General features: G+C 46.6%; 1 protein-coding gene across 1 annotated transcript; it reads right to left on the bottom strand.

Moving 5' to 3' along the window:
- Positions 1-443: 443 nt before the first annotated feature.
- AADACL3 (arylacetamide deacetylase like 3) lies at positions 444-13,369 on the bottom strand. Its single transcript, XM_033228292.1, has 4 exons — positions 13,135-13,369; positions 9,865-10,081; positions 8,304-8,367; positions 444-3,975 (listed from the first exon to the last, which is right to left on the bottom strand). The coding sequence occupies exons 1-4, from the start codon at positions 13,300-13,302 to the stop codon at positions 3,201-3,203; spliced, it is 1,224 nt and encodes a 407-aa protein (XP_033084183.1). The 5' UTR covers positions 13,303-13,369; the 3' UTR covers positions 444-3,200.
- Between the last annotated feature and the right edge of the window lie 1,850 nt (positions 13,370-15,219).

The raw sequence follows: 15,219 nt of genomic DNA on the forward strand, positions 1-15,219 counted from the left end.
TCATCATTAACAGTTCGGAATAAGTTGATTCCAACCCTCATGGATGACTCTGAGGGGTTCATGACTTCAGTGGAAGATGTTAACTGCAGATGTGGTGGAAATAGCAAGAGAACTAGAATTAGGAGTGGAGCCTGAAAATATGACTGAATTGCTGCCATCTCAGGAACAGACTTGGGCAGATGAGGAGTTGCTTCCTACGGATAAGCAAAAATCGTGATTTCTTGAGATGGAATCTACTCTCGGTGAAAATGCTATGAGCACTGTTGAAATGGCAACAAAAGATTTAGAATATTACATAAACTTAGTTGATAAAGTAGCATAGGGGTTTGAGAGGACCAACTCCAGTTTTGAAAGAAATTCTACTGTAGGTAAACTGCTATAGAACAGCATCACTTGCTACAGAGAAATCTTTCATGAAAGGAAGAGTCCACTGATGTGGCAAATCCACTGTTGTCTTATTTTAAGAAATTGCCACAGCCACCCCCACCTTCAGCAACCACCACCTGCAGCATCAACATGAAGGCAAGACCATCAACCAGCAAAAAGATTATGACAATTTAGACATTCCCATGAATGTAATATACACATCTTTGGAATTTGGGAGAAATCTGGAGGACTCAGAGAAAACCCACGCAGACTTGGGCAGAATGTGCAAACGATATAGACGGTAGTAGCCTAGGCTACTGCAATCACTGAAGGCTCAGACGATTGTTAGCATTTTTAAGCCACAAGGTATTTTTAAATTAAGGTATGTACATGCTTTTAAAATACATAACACTATTGCACACTTAATAAACTAATATAGTGGAAATGTAACTTTTATATACACTAAGGAAAGAAAAAATTCATGTGACTTGCTTTATTGCTGTGGTCTGGGACTGAATCTGCAATATCCATAGGTATGCCTGTACCTACTCTGTAAGATTAATATGAGGAACATAAGAGGTGGCAAATTTAAATGGTCCAGTACAGTGCCTAGCATGTAGCTGGCCCTGGGTGAACATTCATTCCTATCCCTTTTCCACTCAGTGAGTCTCGTGGATGGATTGCAGGAAGGATAGTGGTGATGTGGTAAAGGAGAGGAGTGGAGAATTTCATCCCAAAATCAATCATCTAGCCATTAGGTGAAAGTGCTTGATTTCTCCCATGATCTGCAGAAGGAAGCTGCCATGGGCATGAGCCCAACCAGGGGTGCTCTCAGCCTCTTAAAATGTTATACATTCCTCCCTACTGGGCACGGCCCAGCAGTGCCTCAGCAACTCCTCGCCAACCTAACTTCCCAGAAGGTCAGCTCATGTTCCTCCACCCATCTCCAGAGGCAGGGGTGAAACAAGAAAAGCAACACTCCAGGGAGGGAGCCTCTCCCAGCCTCAACTCAGAGGCCTGTCTCAGAGGCGGCCTCACCCCTTGGACTCCAGTGCTCTTCAACAGTTGAGTGGCTACCACAGTGTGTGTTTTCAGGGGATGGTTACTGTTTCTCCAACAAACCATCTGCTGGTCAACTGTGAATAGAGCAAGGAGTCACCCAACAGGATTCCTCTCTGTCTCATAGTTCAACCCAAATATTCAACTGAAAGCAAGTTAAGGGCATGCACAGGGTTTTTTGTGCAATGGCCTTGACCTTGACCTGTAAAGACCACTAACTAACCAAGATCAGAGCCTCCAGAAGACCAGGTGGGGCCAGCACGGGAGCCTGACCATTCCTTTCAAATGAATTTTCATTCCTAAGGAACAGTTGGCCAACTTGCCCAGTGGTCCTTGATACCTCTTGCCACTTTCACATATCCTGCCTGAGGGTTCAATTTAGCTTCTGTAGTAGAATAAGTGTTGGAGTCCACCCAACAACAATTTACCCTTCAATTAGGGAAGTTGTCACTTACCACCCCATGTTTAGTCCAAGCACCAAGGTGAATTGACTCCACCCTCCACTCTCAAGATGGCATAGGACTTGGGAATGGTCAGTTAGATCATTCCATTCCCTTGGCTGTGGCAACTGGACACATTGCTCAGAGAGCCAACAAAGCCATTAAGTTGCAATGAGTTTTTTTTCTGGGACTACTGAGAATGAGGCAAGTCCATGATAATGAACTTGACCCTGGGAGAAGGTAAGCATCAAGCTGATCAGTGCCACCATATGGAGAGGTGAAAGTGGCATTAACACAGAGGAGAGAAGAGCAGAGCAGAGAAGACAGGACAGCTGATGGCACTGTGTGAGTTCCTGGATCAAACCTTGCCCAATGTATGCCTAGCATGCATCGCTACCTAAGCCAATCTATTCTCTTTCTAATGGAGGCCAATTTGAGTTGGTTCTATGTCTTAAAAAAGAAATAGTTCTCACGAATACATTTTCTGTCCCTTTGGCTATCTTGACTTTGCACTGTGGACAGGGTTATCCAGTTAGACTCAGCCTTCACGGTTCTCTAACTGAAGACCCCACTTCCCTCCCAACTTCTCTCCTCAAACTCTTAGAACATTGTTTTGGGGCTTCTGGTTAGAAGCCAGGCTTTGATTCCAGGAGCTCCAGAGCTCCCCAAGTCGGGCAGCTGCAGGCTGTCTTCATCCACCACTCGATGCCAACAACTGTGGAAGCTCTATCCATTCTATCTTAACGTTTCCAGCCCAGGCAGTCAAGACTCTGATCCCAGAGGCTGAGAAACAGCAGGAAAAGTCACTACTGTTCACAGAAGAGAAGGTGGTGAAGCCAGTTTCTCCACCACCACCACTACCTCACAGCAGCCGAGAGCATCAGAGCTCCTGCCTCTGAGCCACAATGGGAAAGCCCCGTGAGGTTGTGCGTGATGCCCTTGTGCTATTTCAAAGTCCAGCCAAGTGGACACAAGTCACACACAGTCTGGATCAATCTGGAGAGCCTGAACTGCCCCATAGGAAGGCTGAGAACAGCTCTTACCTGCTGATTCACTCCCACAAATGGCCACTGAAGATTGTCAGCCTGGATTTTCCCAACAGAGAACAGAGACAGAGACCCCCACTCCCACCCCCAAACCTGTCTTTTCTACCACATCCTCTGGACATCAGGAGCATGCATTGTGTGGTTCTAGAACCTGGACTAGAAAGGTGACAGCAACCTCTACCCCTTCCCTGGCCCCACTATGCACCACCTAAATCATCAACAGAGAGCCCTGTGGGAGGCTGGATGCCAGTGGAATCCACACCGCAGTACCAGCAGAGAAGAAAGATGGTCACAGCCCCTTCATGAAATGGACTAACGCATTCAGAATTCTCGTGGAGCACGGAAAGTGAAAGAAGCTCATGTCAATGGTGCTGAGCACTCCATGGAAACCATCCTTCATATGGCGCCAGGTCACGGGCACTCCCAGGTCTTCCAGCCTCTTCTTGTACAACAGCGAATCGTCCCGGAGAACATCATACTCACAGCTCACGATGCAAGTTTCCGGGAGCTGAGACACTACGTCATCTTCTGCAATCAGAGGCGAGCACATCACATCCAGGACAACACTTACTTCCAAGTAAGCAGCTTCATTTACAGGCTCACGGGGCATCGGTTGGTAGCCCCTCTTCTTAAATCTCTCGGGGATGTTTTCTGGGCCCAACCACTTTCTGTACTTTTCCCAGACTTTGGCAGGCAAATGGGCGCCTTTCATGATGACCTCTTGCCAGGAGGAACTGAAATCCAGGTATCGAGAAAAACAGTAGCAGCCGAAGCTCCAGTTGAGCAGGGGGATGTTTTTATTCTGTTGAAAGGAAGGGGTTTGTAAATCCAGGGCTTGGAGACCGGCGTATATCAGGATCTGAGCTCGGATCCGGGGCAGATCTGGCCTGTCCACAAGTTTTTGACAAACCACCGTGGCTATTCCCCCTCCCAAACTGTCACCACAGACCACAACCCGAGCTGGATCCACTCCGTATGCATTCAGGGACTTCAGGAAGTGGATGGTGGCCACCAAGCAGTCTCTTACTGGCACTGGAAACTTATGCTTAGGTAACTGGCGGTAACTAAAAAGGAATCAAGAAACACAGTTGATACCCAACGCCCCAGCAGATCCAAAAATATCAGCGTCTAGCATCATGTAGCCCAAATTAGTTCATTCACTTTCCTTTCTGAAACTTGAGCAGGTAGTTAGGTGTGAGGCTTAAATGAGACGAGACACATAAAGCCCACATACCTAGGCAGGTGCCATTCCTACTGTCTCAATGCCCTAATGGGGGACTTGTGTCACGAGACATCCACCAATTGGCCAACAGTGTAAATATCACCCACACTAGCCCCATCTTCCTGAACCTATCTCATGTTGCTTCCCTGACTCACCTGCTCCTGCTTCCTGTTTCATGATTCTTGTATGAGCAAATTCAAGGCCTGCTTGGGTTTTTAATTAATCATGCCATACCTACAGATTTTGTTAGGGGGGATCTTATAGACTTAAATACAGCAGGTCAGCCAGGCCGGTGGCTCATGCCTTTAATTTCAGTACTTTAGGAGGCCGAGGTGGGCTGATTCCTTGAGTCCAAGAGTTCAAGGCCAGCCTGGGCAACATGGTGAGACCCCATCTCTACAAAGAATACAAAAAATTAGCTGGGCGTGGTGGTGGATGCCTGTAGTCCCAGCTACTCAGGAGGCTAAGGCAAATGGATCGCTCGGGCTTGGGAGGTTGAGGCTACAGTGAGCTATGATCACGCCACTGTACTCTAGCCTGAGCGACAGACAGAGTGAGACTCTGTCTCAAAGAAGAAAAAAAAAAACAGCCCTCAAATAATGTCATTTCGTTTAACATTGTTTCATTATATTGATGAAAGAAAGAAAAATGACTCCAGCCTAGGCTACTACTGTTTGTGTGGAGTCTACACATTCTCCTCACGTCTGTGTGGGTTTTCTCCCGGTCTTCCAGTTTCCTCCCACATCCCAAAGATGTGTATGTTACATTCATGAGCATGTCTAAATTGTCCTGGTCCAAGTGAATGTGGGTGTAGGTGTGAGTGTGCCCTGCGATAGGAGGGTGTCCTGTCCAGGGCTGGTTCCTGCCTTGTTCCCTGAGCTGCAGGGATAGGATCCAGCCCCCCATGATCCTGAATTAGAATAAGTGAGTTGGAAACCGAATAGATGAAGGAATATACATTATTGCAAAATGAAAATGCATAAAGCCAGCCAGGTGCGGTGGTTCACGCCTGTAATCCCAACACTTTGGGAGGCCGACGCAGGTGGATCACCTGAGGTCAGGAGTTCAAGACCAGCCTAACCAACATGGAGAAACCCTGTTTCTACTAAAAATACAAAATTAATCGGGCATGGTGGCACATGCCTGTAATCCCAGCTACTCAGGAAGGCTGAGGCAGAAGAATCCCTTGAACCCGGGAAGTAGAGGTTGTGGTGAGCTGAGATTGCGCCGTTTTACTCCAACCCGGGCAACAAGAGTGAAACTCTGTCTCAGAAAAAAAAAAAAAAAAATTTATAAAGTCAGCCAAGCACAGTGGCTCACGCCTGTAATCCCAGCAATTTGGGAGGCCAAGGCAGATGAATCGCCTGAGCTCAGGAGTTCAAAACTAGCCTGGGCAACATGGTGAAACCCTGCCTCTACCAAAAATACAAAAAACTAGCCAGGCGTGGTGGTGTGCATCTGTGGTCCCAGCTATTCAGGAGGCTGAGGCCCAAGAATCACTTGAGCCCAGGAGGCGGAGGTTGCAGTGAGCCGAGATCGCACCACTATACTCCAGCCTGGGTGACAGAGGGAGAGCCCATCTCAAAAAAAAAAAAATGCGTGAAGTCTACAATAATCATACATCTGCACAAAAATAAATGATGCAGTACAGAAGCTCTCAGTGAACCTGCCACATTTGTGAGTGCTTGGTTTTGAACTGGGAGATGGTCAGAGGTACTCCTGACAATTTTCACCTTGCAAACATTTATTCCTAGATTTAACCCACCACCGGAATGATCACCATCACTCACTGATTCACCAAGAATTGGGTAAACAATTATCTTTTTGTTTTTATCAATCTTTTAAAAATATATGTATAGCTCACGTTTATTTCAATTTTTAATATTAGCAGGTTTTGGTCTTTATTTAGAAGCTTATGGCAGGCATAGTGGCTCACGCCTGTAATCTCAGCACTTTGAGAAGCTGAGGAAGAAGGATTGCCTGACCTCAGAGGTTTGAGACCAGCCTGGGCAACACGGCAAGCCCTCATCTCTACTAAAGAAAATGATAAAATATAAAAGTAGTAAAATACATTTTTAAAAAATTTAATACATTTGCTGGTGTTTTGTGACCAGGATTATACCATCAGAGCTTAATTCTGTTTATATCAATTAGCCTAGGTTTTGTAATAGGTAAAATTGGTTTTACTCCAAGTCATAGTTCCAAGAACCTGTCAACAGGGTTGAGGACTGACTGTACCACCAGAGGCCAGAGATATACAGCACTCTTCCAAACAAGCTATGCACACTCAACACCATTGCTGCCATGCCTACCTGATATTGCTAAGAGATTCCAGAAATCCAGATTTTGTGAGAAAGTTCACTATTTTTCAATGATGGCCACAAATAAAAAAGAAAAAGAAAAAGAAAGAAAGAAAGAAAGAAAGACAGAAAGAAAGAAAGAAAAAGAAATACAGACAGACTCTACGGGACTAACAAATGGCTGATGCTATTTCCATTCCATACCCCATTTCAGGCCACCTGGGAATAGGAAGTCCTGGAGAGCAATGCCCTTAACTCCAAAATCCTGTCTACCTTGGATTTAGAAAATAACTTTCTAGCGGAGACTTGCTAGCATGTTCTACTGACAATCTCTTGGTTTGGCACAACCAGAATGATAATGTGTCCAGCAACATCCCATGGTAGAAACCCTTCTGGAGCTAAGAATTGTAAAGTCAGGGAAGTCAGGGGTTTATCCAGTTCTCTTTCTCATCTCATCTCTTCATTTTGTTTTTCTTTTCTTTTTTTTTTTTTTTTTTGAGACGGAGTCTTACTCTGTCATCCAGGCTAGAGTGCAGTGGCACCATCTCAGCTCACCGTAACCTCTGCCTTCCCAGTTCAAGTGATTCTCCTGCCTCAGCCTCCTGAGTAGCTGGGACTACAGGTACATGCCACCATGCCTGGCTAATTTTTGTATTTTTAGTAGAGACAAGGTTTCACCATGTTGGCCAGGCTGGTCTTGAACTCCTGGCCTCAAGTTATCCACCCGCCTTGGCCTCCCAAAGTGCTGGGATTACCAGCATGAACCACTGTGCCCAGCTTCATCTCTTCATTTTCTACTCTCCTCAGGTAGCTGTGCCATAAGAAAGTTGGCATGTGTACCCCCACTGAGACGCAGAGAACTGATATTTCTTTAGAGCGTGTATCTTTACATGAAACTACAGGGAAACTTAACCAGGAGGAACCACATGTGTGATGCTGCGTCAGGCAGCAGGACAGGGGACCCAATGCCCACCACGCCCTCTTTGAGGCTCCAGGCTGGGTGGTGACTGTCAGAGATCCGTTAGGAGAGACAATGGGTTTGTTTTTGTTCTTGTTTTTCTGGCTTTCTTCAGTGGGTCTCTGCCAGAGGGACCTCCCTTTTGGGAGCACTTGGAAGTGGATGTGGCAGCATTTCGGGTTGTTTGAGTGATGGTACAGGGTACCACAGGCATTTAGCAGAGGGAGGCGCAGGGCTCTTTTACTCAAAGAAGAGCTATGTCGCCCAGGTGTTCGTGCAGTGAAACTCTGCACCTGATCCGCTTAAAAAAGACCACCTCCTACCCAGCTTCCAAACGCACAAAACGCCTCTGTTTAAACAAACCCAAGGCCCACATGCGCAGAGGAAGGGGTTCCCCATTCTCTGTCTCTCCATCTGTCTTCACCTCCCCTTATTTTTCTCTCACTCTCTTTTTCTTGTTTTGTTTTGTTTAAGACAGGGTCTTGTTCTGTCACCCAGGCTGAGTGTAGTGGTGCAATCACGGCTCACTGCAACCTCCCAGGCTCAGGTTCTTCTTCCACCTCGGCCTCCCAAGTAGCTAGGACTACAGGCATATACCACCACATCTGGCTAATTTTTGTATTTTTTGTAAAAATGGGATCTCACTATGTTGCCCAGGTTGGTCTGAACTCCTGGGCTCAAGGATTCTACCCGCCGTGGCCTCCCAAAGTGTTGGGATTACAGGCGTGAGCCACCGCACCCAGCTGCCTTCTCTTTCTCTCTTCACTGGCTTCTCCCAGCCCATTCTCACCTCTGGGCTTCCTCCAGCACCAATCTGCTCCCACCCCCCACCCCCATTTCTTCTTCCCACCCCATCTCTCCACATCAGAGCCTTGCTCCCTGCTGGCTCCCTGGAATCTCCCCTTTACTCACCCAACTGCCAGAACCACAGAGTCACTCTCCTTGCACAAACGAGAGCATATGCCATGGTGGGTTTCTAGAAAATAAATGGTTTTTAACATTCACTAGGGAGGCTTCCTTTGCCAGCCATTGTTGCTGTCTTCTTCTTATAGACATAGCCCTTGGGCCAACGGTGACTAGGTTTTCCTCTACTCCAGCAAAGCTCCGGTCAATCTTCTCACTGATTCTCCTTTGTGGTACTGCCTGAACAACTTTCTCTAAGATGCCCACCCTCTGATCCATCCTACAAGTCATTAAAAATATCTGCAAGCCGGGCGCGGTGGCTCAAGCCTGTAATCCCAGCACTTTGGGAGGCCGAGACGGGCGGATCACGAGGTCAGGAGATCGAGACCATCCTGGCTAATACGGTGAAACCCCGTCTCTACTAAAAAATACAAAAAACTAGCCGGGCGAGGTGGCGGGCGCCTGTAGCCCCAGCTACTCGGGAGGCTGAGGCAGGAGAATGGCGGGAACCCAGGAGGCGGAGCTTGCAGTGAGCTGAGATCCGGCCACTGCACTCCAGCCTGGGCGACAGAGCGAGACTCCGTCTCAAAAAAAAAAAAAAAAAAAAAAAAATCTGCAAAGCTGTTTGACTATAGAGTGCGGAGGTTTAGGGTGTGAGCTCTGGATTCAGACAGACTGGAGTTCAAATCTCATCTTTGCCTCCTTCTAGTTTGAGATGACATAGTGCCTAGCATGCCTCTTAACCTCCTGAGGCTTGATTTCCTCATCTGTGAACCGGGGTAATGATAATATCTAACTCATAGAGTGCTGGAGTTAGAATGAGATCATCCACATATAGGGTTCTCACAGTGCCTGCCTGTAATTAGTAATATTAATAAATATTGCTTAATGAATATTGGCTGTTACTATCATTCTCATACAGACAAAACCAACATCACCATTGCATTAAATCCTGTATTCTCAAAGGCTGCCATACTGGGACCCTGGCATTCCACAGGTTAGAAAGCATATAAAGATGTTTCTCCTCCCCCAATTCCCTGGGAGTAATAATTAAGATAGTAAACTTGTCTCAATAGTGACTTTTTCCTCTCGTTGATTTTTCTCAAATCTTCCTATTTGTCTGTACCAGAATTTGTCTTAGCAACACCTGATGTGAAACAAAATGCTGTGTTTTAATTCTTTTCATTTAAAATATCCTTATTTCCAACTAAATAGAGGTGGTGATTATAAGTAAAGTAGTGATATATACATGTATATATTTATATGTATATACATATGTACACATATAAATGCAAGTAAGGGTACATTTCAGGCTCTTTGCCTTACAGTATCCTTCCTTATATTACAGTATTATTACATTTAACTAAGGATTACGTTTAGGTAAATAAGAGATACATAAGAGGGCAATATACTCCATATTTTTGCCCCCTCAATGATCTGTAGACCATGAACTGCCCTGGTGTTCCCTGGTAATAATGGCAGACTTTAAGCCCCAGGAAGATGCCCATTCTTTCAAGTCATGTTAAGGCGTGCTACCACCCTTTGGGAGGTCTGAGAAAAGGGTTCTTACTCAAGCTCCCCATGGCGCCCCCGCCACCATGGTAGTACACGATGCCAGGCTTCAGGGTGCAGGTGGGTGCCTTGGGCTGATACAGCTTCACAGGGATTGTCCCAAAGTGGAAATCTGTGACCACAACATCGGGGTCGTACTTGAGCAGCGGCAGATCGTGCACGAAACGGATAAATTGGGGCGTAGAACAGATTCTGAGCTTCTCAAAAATCATCCCCTGTTGGAGAGAGAAGAAGAAATCTGTCGAGATGGGTTTCTTCACAGGCCATCTGGAGTCTGGCCTTCCAAACCTACCCTCCACAGGTGACGAAAGGAGTTTTTGGAAACTGCGGTCAGATTGGATCCCAGCCCTGCTCAAGCCCTCAGTACCCTCAGGACACCTGCAGGAAAACCCACTCTCATGCAGGCCCAGGTGACCACAGCACCAGCCAGCTCCTCTCAACCCACTCTCCTGACACCTTCTACCGCAGCCACTACAAGCCAGACTTCTGGGCACCCCCGATGGCCCCTGTACTTGCAACACCCACCTCCATCACAAGGCCCTGTTCCACCTCAGCCTGGGCACGACCACTGTTTCCAGGAAGGCCTTCCTGTGCCATCCCAGCCAATCTGGCCACCCCAAGCCTGTGTAGCTAACTATAGTGTGGGTACATCTTTTAAAAACAGGAAGGGGGAGTTCCTATCTTTTGAAAATGCCTACTGAACAATTTTAGGATAAAATAATATGATGTCCAAAATTGGCTTCTTGAATAAATGAAAATGAGGGAAAAGTTAGGGACATTTAGGGACACAAGGAAGGGAGATGGGCCAGGAGTCGGTGACGGCGACACTGGAGAGTGGGCACCCTGTTCCCCTTTGGTATATGTCAAGGTTTCATAAAAAGTTGAAAATACAGCCGGGCACAGTGGCTGACGCCTGTAATCCCAGCACTTTGGGAGGCCAAGGCGGGTGGATCACTTGAGGTCAGGAATTCAAGGCCAGCCCGGCCAACATGGTGAAACCCTGTCTCTACTAAAAATACAAAAATTAGCCAGGTGTGGTGGTGGACTCCTGTATTTCCAGCTACTTGGGAGGCTGAGGGGGAAGAATCTCTTGAACCCGAGAGGAAGAGGTTGCAATAAGCTAAGATCATGCCATTGCACTCCAGCCTGGGCAATGAGAGTGAAACTCCAGCTCAAAAAAAAAGTTAAAAATACGTAAATAAAGAGGGCTCTCCCTCTGGGTACGCTTTCCAGTGTTTCCTAATCCTTGTCTGTGCCACAGCAATTTTGACCACGGGTAAAAGACTGCAGGCCTCCTTTGAGAACTTTTGTTTTGTTTTGTTTTGTTTTGTTTTTCTGGAGAGACAGAGGCCTCACTATGTCGCCCAGGCTGGTCTCAAACTCCTGGACTCAAACGATCCTCCCACCTCAGCCTCCCAAAGTGCTGGGATTACAGGTGTGAGCCACTACACCCAGCCCAGAACATTTTTAAATACATAAAATAAATACATGGGATTATAAAGAAAAGCAGTTTTATTTAAATATAATTATCAAAATATAAAAATGTATGACATAATAACATAGGTGCTTCCTTACTAGCACATAGAGTAATAAGATCTAACTGCTGCCTGACGCTACCCTAGTTTCAAAGAAATGAGGAGAATACATGAGTTTTCACAATATCTAATAGGCTATGCAAATATGTCTGACTCCTCTTTGGTGACAAAGTCGAGGTCTGGCTTTCAGAGCTGTGGTTTGTTGCCTTCATTCCTCATAGAAAGAATTTCAATTGGAAGTTAGTTGTGAAAATGGGGTAATTTTGACCCCATCCAAATCCATGACCCCCTTGTGTTCTGTGACCCCAGAGGCTCAAGGAGCCCAAGGAGAGAAGCCCTGCTCGACTCCCCTGATGGGTTTTGCTGTCCTCTTTGCATTCTCCACTTTGGGAAGCTGTTTATCTGTAGCTTGTTCACTTGTGGGTTTGGTCCTTTATGGACCACTTCCCCGCCCCCCCACTGCCTGGACCCTACAAACTCCCTCAAGGCAGACCTGTGGGAACTTTATCTCTCTCGCCTGTCATTGGCCCTAGGGCCCAGAACTGGAACAGGACACACAGCAGTTGCATGACACATCTTTGCATAAAAAATAAATGAATCAAGAAAGAGTAACAATGGCTACTATTTAGAGAGGGCTCCCTCTGCGCCAGGTGTTATAATAAGCCCTCTGGAGAGGGTTATTCATGGAGTCCCCACAAAATGCTGTGAAGCAGGGCAATTTTCCCTACTTTGTAAAGGAGGAAATCGAGTCACTGTGTTTGGGAGCCTGGACTACAGAATCTGAGAGTCAAGGGCAGGAAAACCTAGGACCTAATCACTGCATCTTATAAAAGCTGACTCTGGCGATCAGAAGACTTGAGTTCCCGGGATCTTCTCTTTTAGATAACAGCTACATTCTTTTGAATAGCATAGAAGTTATTTTGAATAACGTAGAAGAAACACCTAGGGTATCTCTTGAGAAGAGACGCTGGCAATTGCTTTTCGTTATGTAAGAAACTTACAAAAAATATTTTGTGTATTCAATTTCTGTCAAAGTACAAGAAATCCATACTGGCAAAACCTACACAGTTCCATTTACAGGTATTTGAACAAATTACACCAGATATTACCTAGGCAGCTTTCTAGCTCTCAAAAGCAACAACATATTTTTTAAGTCATATTCTGTAGTTTTGCTCACCGACACTAATTTACTCATGTGCTATCTGTTTACTTTGTGGCTTGCTGACTCTAGCTAGCAGGCAGATAGCAATGGGGGCCCAGAGACTCAGGAAAATTCATTCGTATCTTCACAACTTCAGAGAGTGGTGAGTGCTGTGAATAATATGGACGCATTTATGGACACATGAACTGTACACTTAACAATGGGAAAGGTGGTAAATTTTATATGCATGTTTTACCTCAATTTAAAAAATAAAAGAAACCAGCAACAAAAAAGAAATTCAGATGGGAGACACACAGGTGGATAGAACCAGACTGGTTTTCTCCTTCTGTTAACTGAGAAAGCAGATCATTCTTCGAATTTTGTGGATATTAGCCAGGGCCAGCTTCAGAAATACCCAAAGAGGCTGAGAACCACCTAACAGAGATTATGCAGGTTTCAGAAGGTGCAATCCCCCGTCACTGCGGGCCCCATGATACCGGTGTTCATTCAGCTAGAAGCTTCTGGTGTGTGATTTTTCCTGTTCCCTTCCTTAATGCTCAGCTGGAGGGGACACATAAAACACAAAACTCACCCATGTCACCAGCAGCTGGAAGATGCAATGCAGGACTCTCAGTTTCACAGGGTGGCCAACCGCTGCCGGGATGTGCACAACAAAAAACTGGCTGCAAACGACCCACAGAGTGACCCCTAGTGAGAACACACAGGCTGCTGCGAGGAAGATCAGGGCCAGGACCCACATGCTGCTTCCAGCTCAGAGCGGGCTGAGAGGAAGCTGTGCGCAGTGTAAACCATTTAGGACACGGTTCGGAGCCGCAGAGCTCTTCCATTTATAAGTCACACCTGCCCTTCCCCACCTCCCTCCGTCCCACAAACCCTGACCCAGCCCAGGTGAGTCACAGACTCAGGTGAGGATGTGGTTCTAGGACAGGGCCCATGCAGAGGAGAAAGTGGCCCATCCAGCCTGATCCAGCCAGAAAAGAAAGTTCTAGAGTCTCAGCTTACAATCTGGCACTGCTAACTAGAAACAGTCTTGGGTAAGCCACCAAGTCACAATGGACATCACAAACACAATTCCTCCCACCGGTCCTTAGACCTCATCCCCCCACTCCCTGATTCAACTCCAGCTTATCATCCATCCATCAGCCTGTGGAGGAGGTCCCAGAGCTGTTGTATAGCAAGCCATTTTCTGTATGCCATTCTTCCCCTAGACCTTGGCTAGGCTCCCCTCTTGCTGGTCTCTGCTCAAATGTTGCCTTCTCAGTGAGGGCATCCCTGGCGATCTTATTTAAATTAACGCCCGCCAGCATGACTACATCCACCTTCCCCATCCCCCACCTTCCCCATCCGCCACCTTCCCCCATCCCCCGTCTTCCCCATCCCCCACCTTCCTCGTCCCCCCACTGCTTGGTTTTTCCCTGTGACCTTTATCATCACCTGCCTCACTTGTCTGCTTATTGTCTGGGAAGACAGGGATTTTGTTTTTGTGCCATTTTATCACCGGAGGCTGGATCAAGGCTTGGTACTTTGTAGGTGCTCAGCAAATGCCTATGGAGTGAGGGAATGAATAGACAGGCTTTGTCCTCTTTCTTGCAAATCCAGGAAACTGTGCTTGCTTGCCTTTCCAGGTCAGGTCAAATGTTGATGTCACCATTGGAAATCTTCCCCTAACAACCAAGTCCCACATCTGCAGTAACAATAGCAATATCTGCTGTGTCTCCCACCTCCCTGCTTGAGTGAGAGAGCAGTGGTTCTCAGACAGGGGAGATTTTACCTCCCAGAAGATATGGGAATATCTGGAAACATTTTTGTTGTCCCCACTCAGGAAGGGGCAGAGGGCTGGTGCTGGAGTGCCATAGACAAGAGGTCAGGGACATTGTCAAACATCCTGCAATGCACAAAGACTTATGCAGTGCAACAAGCTGATAGTAAGGTGGTTGAGAAACCCTGCGTTTGCAACACTTGGATTTAAATCCTGGCTCTGCCAAATGCCAGCGTGCTGATCATGAGCAAGTTATGTGCACTCAGCCTCAGTTTCCAAGTCTGCCAAATGGGTATAATAATAGTACTCCCCACTCCATAGGACTGTTGGCTGCCTCAAGAACACCAGCCTGTGTCAAGCACTAGTATGAGTCTGACACGTGGGAAGACTTAATTAGATGTCAGGAAGCCAGCCTGAAGCTTTCTTTCTTTTCTTTCTTTTCTTTCTTTTCTTTCTTTCCTTCCTTCCTTCCTTTTTTTTTTTTTTTCTTTTTTAGAGATGGGGTCTTTTGCTGTCACCCAGGCTGGAATGCAGTGGTGCAATCTTGGCTCACTGCAGCCTCCATCTCCCAGGCTCAAGTAGTCCTCCCACCTCAGCCTCTGGAGTAGCTGGGACTACAGGCATGCACTACCATGCATGCCCATCTAATTTTTATCATTTTTTCTTATTTGTGTGTGTGTGTGTGAGACTGAGTCTCACTCTGTCACCCAGCTTGGAGTGCAGTGGCACAATCTCGGCTCACTGCAACCTCTGCCTCCTGAGTTCAAGCAATTCTCCTGCCTCAGCCTCCCAAGTAGCTAGGACTACAGGCGTGTGACATCACGCTGGCTAATTTTTTGTATTTTTAGTAGAGATGGGTTTTCACCATGTTGGCCAGGCTGGTCACGAACTCCTGAC

Source organism: Trachypithecus francoisi, unplaced genomic scaffold (genome assembly GCF_009764315.1).
Source record: "Trachypithecus francoisi isolate TF-2019V2 unplaced genomic scaffold, Tfra_2.0 Lachesis_group12, whole genome shotgun sequence".
NCBI lineage: Eukaryota > Metazoa > Chordata > Mammalia > Primates > Cercopithecidae > Trachypithecus > Trachypithecus francoisi.

What these genes read in the sequence shown, in the direction of transcription:
- AADACL3 (XM_033228292.1), bottom strand. Translation starts at nt 13,302, where the DNA reads ATGTGGGTCCTGGCCCTGATCTTCCTCGCAGCAGCCTGTGTGTTCTCA. An exon ending in GGGCGCCATGGGGAGCTTGA is followed by an intron (nt 8,368 to 9,864) that starts GTAAGAACCCTT and finishes TTTATTTTCTAG; the next exon opens with AAACCCACCATGGCATATGC. An exon ending in TCTGTGGTTCTGGCAGTTGG is followed by an intron (nt 3,976 to 8,303) that starts GTGAGTAAAGGG and finishes ATTCCTTTTTAG; the next exon opens with TTACCGCCAGTTACCTAAGC.